This window comes from Triplophysa rosa, linkage group LG18 (genome assembly GCF_024868665.1).
Source record: "Triplophysa rosa linkage group LG18, Trosa_1v2, whole genome shotgun sequence".
NCBI lineage: Eukaryota > Metazoa > Chordata > Actinopteri > Cypriniformes > Nemacheilidae > Triplophysa > Triplophysa rosa.
Window position 1 is genome coordinate 9449774 of NC_079907.1, and position 7645 is coordinate 9457418.

Genomic DNA, 7645 nt, shown 5'->3' on the forward strand with positions numbered 1-7645 from the left:
CTATAGAATATAAAATGTTATTTCCCTATTGTTAAATATAACATTTTCATTTTGGATTTATGGAAAATGTGTTTTATGACGCATATCCTGTGACGTAGACCTATACAAAGGAAGTATTGACATTCAGATGCGGAAGTTGGAGTGAGGAAAACAATCGGGTAGATCGACAGTAACTTTAAATAAGCAGTAGAAAAAACAGTCGGCGGCATAATAGTTTGTCTCTTCAGCCGCTGATATTTCTGCTGGACATTTTCTACATCAAGAAAAGGAAAAGGTAAAGCCAAGAGTGCCGTGGGGGCAGAGGCCTCACAGCTTTCTTTCTTTTGCTGATCTAATTTTAGTTCACGTTAAATGAGCTCATTACTTTTATTTCTTAGGGTATGACTTACATTAGGTTTGTGAAAGGATAGGTAACATTCAATGTGTAATCTTTTAGGATATAAATGATAATCCTGTCGAGTTTGTTTCAATGCTAAATGGTCTGATTCATTGTAACGTTAACTGTCTCAAAAATTGTAATGAGGGGCGGCGCTCAAAATTGTAACTTACAATCTTAAATTGAACAGTTTACATAAAGACTAATGTCACTTGCTTTATGGGGTGTATAAAACAGTTCCATTGAGAATAGCTCTAATCACTTTTTGTTGATTTAGGATTGCTATTATGGCATACTGTAAAGAATGATGTCATAGCAAATGTCAGTCATGAGATCACCTGTGAGAATCTAAATTCCATTCCTGTGATTAATCTTTCTTTAGTATTAAAAATAGACTCCGAAAATATATTGTCTCCTTGTATATGATACAACTTTTTACACAGCCTGAACACTTCTGAAAACTTTTTTTTAAAGATAAACATTTGAAAATCTATTCTAAATGAGTTCTCATTTGGTCTTGTCAGATGGAGTTTCTGTTTGGAAAAAGGAAGACTCCAGAGGAGATGCTCAGACAGAATCAAAGAGCACTAAATCGAGCCATGAGAGATCTAGACAGAGAACGCCAGAGACTGGAGCAACAGGAAAAGAAAATAATTGCTGACATTAAAAAAATGGCCAAGCAAGGACAGATGGTAGGTACAGCAGAGTTACAGTACAGTGCAGTTTTTGCTTAGTGAAAATCTTTAGTTAACTTATAAATAATAGTCCTAATGAAGGGTAAATAATCTGTTATTTTTTGTGACAGGATGCTGTTAAGATTATGGCTAAGGACTTGGTTCGCACAAGACGGTACGTAAAGAAATTCATCATGATGCGAGCCAATATTCAAGCTGTTAGCCTTAAAATCCAAACGCTCAAATCAAACAACAGCATGGCACAGGCCATGAAAGGAGTCACCAAAGCTATGGCCACCATGAACAGACAGGTATAACTTCTATATTAGTAGTAAATATCTTTGTTTTTTATGTAAACAGAAAACAGCAGGTTAAGTCCTTTTATCTCATTCTAGTTGAAGTTGCCACAGATTCAGAAGATAATGATGGAGTTTGAACGCCAAAGTGAAATTATGGACATGAAGGAGGAGATGATGAATGATGCAATCGATGATGCAATGGGAGATGAAGACGATGAAGAGGAGAGGTGAGAACTATTTATATAGGCTCTAAAAAGAGATTTCTGTCTAACAGCACTCTCATGATATTCATTCTTTTGTTCTGAATGTAGCGATGCTGTGGTTTCTCAAGTTTTGGATGAGCTGGGTCTGAATCTGTCCGATGAACTTTCAAGTAAGAAAAAAGTACCACAGTTACATATGTACCAATATGATTGTAATTCTCAAGATGTTCACATATTGTCTTTGTCAATGAATTTGAACAGACCTGCCTGTTACTGGAGGAAGTCTTTCGGTCGCAGCTGGAAAGAAAGCTGAACCACAGGCCACACTGGCAGATGCTGATGCCGACCTGGAGGAGAGGCTGAATAACCTCAGAAGAGACTGAGAATTTAGAGACTTTAAGTAAAGTTTTGACACAGTTTATCGAAAGCGTGCTTTACTGAAATTTAGACTGATGCAAAGAAAAGAGGTGGTACAACACATTTTATGGATGCCGTCATATTTTTTTCTCAAGATTTTTGATGCTTATATGCGTCTCTTTTTTCTGTCACCTTTTAGGATGTGTTGTATAATTGTTATTCTGCAAAACATGTAACCCAAATGAAAATGCAATACATCAGACTGATTTTGAAGTTTCTGTTTAGACAAATCCTTTCCAAAGGTGATCAAAGAATCTGTTATCCAGAAATGAAAGGTTTTACTTTTTTTGGAGAATAAACTAACACTAAATATTTCATTACTATGAAAACTGATTTATCACACATCTCTTGGGTATAAATGTGTGTTGTGATACTGAACTTTGATAAAAAAATTCAAAATCGATTCACCAGTTTTCCAATCTGTCCATATATATTATATATGCTCTCTTTGAAATACTTTTGCTATTATACTGTCATGATCTTTTAATGGCATATGACCCTGTATAATAAATGTGGTGGTTTATATATTTCTTTCTAAAAGTGATTAAATCTTAAGTCCTACACACAGACTTGTACATCAAACTGTAAAATATCCCACAATAACTCCTAAAAAACATTTCCCACAAAATTATATAAAGACTTACAGAGTGTTACAAAACAATGAATTTATCTCATAAATCCAAAGAGGTGGTAGTCATATAGATATTTTACTTAGCGTGTTACTTTTTGGTTTAATAAATATTTTTCACAATTAAAAGAATGATTGACTGTGGGAATTAATTTTTTTGTGTTGCGAGTAGTTAAGTTACTGTGTATTGTATTTAGTACTAGAAGAGCTAACACCAGTGTTAATTATTCAAATCATAAAATTACTGATTTAAAAATTCTGTCCCCATCTTTATAATACCACATACACCAAGAACATAGAAAAACAACAACTATGAAATCCTTGTATTGTTTTATTTTTGAAAAACAAAACTTCTTTCGTAAATAATGCTATCAATATATCTATACATATATCTATACTGGACTTACAACATTCTGACATTAAATAAAAAAATAACAGCAATATTTTCTTTATTTACAGCTAATGTGTGAAATTAAAACTATTTACAAAAGGTCCAGTTGTACACATTCATGAAAAAGTGACGACTCAACGACTGTGGTACTAACAAGATCAAGACATTTACACACACACACACACACACACAAAATCTGGTTATGGGTTTACAATTGAAAAGAAATACTATTAGGACATATAACACAAAAGGCCCTGAAATGAATCCCGTGAGGCATACAGTATACCAAAATTTGTAAACTAGCAAGACTATCAACACCTTCGGGCATGAATGAGGCTTAAAGAAAAAGGATGAGTAGATTTAATGAAATTTGGGATACATCAAGAACAACTTATTGATCCAAAAAAAAAATGTCAAGGGCATTGTCCTTAAACCTTTAAACTTCTATATTGGTCAGCATCCACATCCTAATTCTGCCCTATCTGCCTCAATGTCTATGTTATGCTTGCAAAAATATGAATTTTTAATCATAGGATTACCAAGACATTCATGCATACATTTCTAACAAAACAAGCTTATTAAAGCCATTCTCAACACAAATATTTTGAGAGCTCACATGCAAATGTGCATCAATACTCCATCACCACACTTTAATGCATATTAAAGCATTATTTTCAGCAGTCTGCAATAATCCAAATCATTTTTCCTCAGTGAAAGTACACAGAACAAGACTAAAGATTCAGGATTAAATCAAGGCCACACATGTATCGTGTGTCAAATAGCAGTTAGCATGGCAGTGGATGCCTTCTTGTGACAGCAACACAGCTGTAGTCCTGCCAGCCTCGACTCAGCACCCCTAACCGTTCTGGCTTTTTTACGTTCTAATGGTCACGATCCATCGCTTCTTCATGTCTAGCACTCAATCCGGACGTGCTCTCTGAATCTCTGCAGCTCATTTCCGACAGGACCTATGGGGAGTTTGTTTCTTCGGATTTTCACTGCGACATTTGCTTTTTTCCTCAATCCACGGCAGCTCAAAGTTCCTGAAAATAAATACAAGCACATAATCAATGTACCTTCTAATGTGGATACGAATCAATGCTTACATAAGTTATCACTTAAAAAAACAGTCAATATAAAATTTAATGTAGAAGATTTAAAGAAGGTAAACTAATCTTACTGTGCAGGCAAATTGGGCAAAGGCTGACCAAAGGCCACAACAGGCAGATGGGGCGTGACTTCAATATACTCCACTGTAAATAAGATAAAGTAAACAGAACAATAACAGAAACTGCTTTACTTGTTCATAAATGAAATTAAAACAGAACAGCATGTAAAAAAATGCAAGCGTTGAAGGGTCGTACCACTCTCTGGATCAGGATAAAAGGAGGACACCTCAGGCTTGGTCTCCTGAACAGTAACCTTTTTCTTCTCCGTGCGCTGCTGTAGTCTTTGAAGCACGCGCTGCTCACGTATTCTTTGAATGTCCCACCTGGCAGAAATAAGATAAATAAACCATGAGAGTAAACTAATGAAGAGCCTTTAAAAGGTTGGTGTTTTTGTAGGTGGCTCTCAACTGCGCACAGATATTGTAAAATATTCACTTTTATTTAAATATTAATACACCCATATAGCCCCCAACAAATTTTCCCCACAAAATGATTAGTAAAACAATTGGCCTAAATTGAATTAGCTAATGTTGGTTGAAAGGTGGTAACAAACAAAAACAAACTTATCCTAATAATTAGTAATAATATTTATAATATTAATAAATAATAATAATTTAGTAACTGTCACTTTTCATAGGCTCAGTAAAAGTTTTTTAAGTACATAACCCTGTGCACACACTGGGGAGAAATGTCTACATTTGGAATGTAACTCAAAATTCTCACCTTTTTCGTCTCTTCTCGTCCAATTCTAACTTTGCATGCCGTTTCAGAAAAACATTGTCATCGAGATTCTGCAGAATAAAACAACACTGGGTAACAGTGACATTTCTCAAAATGTTTAAATCACTTTGGATAAGTGTCTGATAAATGCCTAAATATACTTGTGGAAGACATATATGGGGCATGATTTAATTATTCTCACCTCAGGGATGTCGACAGCATCCTCCTCTAGCAATGGATCCACGATATTTTCCCGCCATGATGGGACTGTAACAATATTTTCACCATTAGAATTTGTGAATCATGTTTACGACTGAAGTCATAAATCTGAGCCAAACACTTACTTGCAACTTCCTCTTCCTCTTTCTTTACGGGAGATTCCAGTAATGGAGAGGCTGGAGGCTGTTGACAGCAGCACAGGTACACCTCAGAAGTTGTCATGTATGGACCTTCAGCTTCCTCTTTGTCTTTTTCCTCCTTCTGCCCGGACGATTTCGCAGTGTTAGTTTTCTCTGGGGTCTCCTTGTTTCGCAGGTCATGCTGACATGGCGATTTCTCGCCCGTGTCTAATTTTTTGGGGGTCAGTCGCGAGGCCTTACCCCTTGACCTCTGCATCTTATTGTCTAAGAAGTTGAACTTCCTAGACAGAATATTTACAGGTCACATAAGTCAAGTAGAAGCCACAAGAAGAGAGAACGGTCATTGAAGAATAACAGGAGAGGTTGACTGACTGGAGAATTTCCCATTTGTTACCTCTTTTGCACCTTGCCGCTTGCAGATGCCTCAGTCTGCGGGCTGTCCCCCACATCTGACTCCCAAAAGTCCTCCGTGTCCGGGACCCATCTCTCTAACGGCTGAAAGAGCCTCTTGTCGCGCGGTTCCTTACTTGACAACTGCAACCGCCGTTCCATCCTCTCAATACGGGCAAGCAACTGTTTAAATGCAGGACAAATAGACACAACACGAGAAAACTAATTTAAAACACTCGCCTTTGAATACAACAGGTATTCAACATCCCACAGGTTAATCATAAATCGCACATACCGTGTCTCGGTCTGATTTTAGTTCATCTATTTCCTTGTCCTTAGTCTGCAGCTGTTGCTGTTGTTGTTCTATTAAATCCAGCTGAAGTAGAAGGAGTTGTTTAAGGCAAGTGGCTTGTGAGTGAGGATGACCCACAATCTTCTTCATATTTGTTCTTTTACCATCCGTGTGATCGTGTGACGTCCCCATATTTTCAAACCCTTTTACACCTTTCTCCCCCACAGGGTCCCTGGAATTACTATGTGAATTCATCGATACAAACTCTGGTTTATTGTCAATAGTATTGGTCTGTCCGAGAGGAGTTTTACTTTTTACAGGGGTGCCTTCACCCCCCATTTGTTTAGCTTGAGAGGACAGTGTTACTGTGCCCTCAGAGCCAGCCTCTGAAGCTTCGGCTAACGCTCTGCCGTGCTTTACAGGCAACGAAGCGCGTTCAACCTTCCCTCTAAGACTTCGGTCCAAGATCAGATGTTGTTTGGTGTTCTTGGGAGTTTCATCAACATCATCCCGTAGCCCGGAGACAGAGGAAACTCTTCGGACACTCACTCTGTGTCTTGTTTTTGATGGACTGAGGTCAAGGTTGTTCGAGTATAATCCCACTTTAGAAAAGCAGTTGGCTCGCATGCTCATGGTTAAGAACAACCTCTACTATATAAACCATGGTTCCAAAAGGGTTTAATATCACATAAACTTGTTGCTCTTCGGTTGCTCATTTGAAGAGTTAATGGACTGGTGTCTTCAAACCTGTACCTGGAACAAAACAAAACATTTATTATCCTATTAACAATAAACTGTATGAAGACAAATAATGTCAAGTATTGCTTTAAAATCCCCTTGAACGCAGAGGAAATGTAAAGATTACAGAGAATTAAGGGTCATCTTATTAGGATATTTCTTCCTTTATTAAAGTAAAGTAAAGTAAAATCAGTGCATAAACAAACGTCATTTAGAACTAAATAGTTTCTTGTACGGGACTTAACAAGTTGCTTATGCTAGAAGCCAATTGCACGTTCAAAAACCATCGGTGCAGGTTTTACTTAGCTAGCCATCGAGCAGACACTTATACATCAAATCTACTAACATAACTAATTGAGCATATACTTCACAAACTATGCAATGCACAAGTTCAAGATAAATGTGTGTTTAAGATGTATTATTACGGATTTCACTCAGCTAGTAATAAATAACGCGCCTCCATTTTGAGTCTCAATGCTAGCTAGCCACTTTTAGCAAACGAGCTAACAAAATATAAACCCTTTCCAAAAGCACAGCGCCTTTAGATCGACTTTACACAATATGTCATATTGTTTCACTTTTTCCAAGTAGAAAAGCTAACAATTTACCAAAATATGTGTCAAATAAACCTCATACTTCACTTTTATTGATGTATGTCGCCCATTTTCACACCGGATCCTCTGCACACCAACATACGATTGCGTTCAAAGCCAGCAGCACGCATGCGCCACGCGTACATGTTTACATTCAGCGTGCTGAAAGCATTTTTTAGGTACGGAAAAGGTACATGTACTTATTGCATTTTATTATGTACGAGAATTGCCCCATATGGCTTTAGAATTGAAAAACTGAAGAGGATACTGCTGACATGGGAACAGTAGTGTGACGGAGGTAAAATACGAATCACACCGTGCACAGGTTGCGAAGGATCCTTTCAACATCATTCCCGGTGACGTTTCTCACCATAGTACGTTTTGGACATGAGTTAT

The 7645-nt window shown here is 37.2% G+C and overlaps 2 protein-coding genes across 2 annotated transcripts; one reads left to right on the forward strand and one right to left on the reverse strand.

Moving 5' to 3' along the window:
* Positions 1-101: 101 nt before the first annotated feature.
* On the forward strand, positions 102-2729 carry chmp2a (charged multivesicular body protein 2A). Its single transcript, XM_057359202.1, has 6 exons — positions 102-274; positions 901-1068; positions 1182-1361; positions 1446-1576; positions 1661-1722; positions 1814-2729. Exons 2-6 carry the CDS (start codon positions 901-903, stop codon positions 1933-1935), a joined length of 663 nt encoding a protein of 220 aa, XP_057215185.1. The 5' UTR covers positions 102-274; the 3' UTR covers positions 1936-2729.
* A 186-nt stretch (positions 2730-2915) lies between these two features.
* msl1b (MSL complex subunit 1b) lies at positions 2916-7401 on the reverse strand. Its single transcript, XM_057359200.1, has 9 exons — positions 7293-7401; positions 5922-6671; positions 5631-5809; positions 5222-5517; positions 5080-5144; positions 4881-4948; positions 4353-4480; positions 4169-4241; positions 2916-4031 (listed from the first exon to the last, which is right to left on the reverse strand). The coding sequence occupies exons 2-9, from the start codon at positions 6549-6551 to the stop codon at positions 3941-3943; spliced, it is 1530 nt and encodes a 509-aa protein (XP_057215183.1). The 5' UTR covers positions 6552-6671; positions 7293-7401; the 3' UTR covers positions 2916-3940.
* Between the last annotated feature and the right edge of the window lie 244 nt (positions 7402-7645).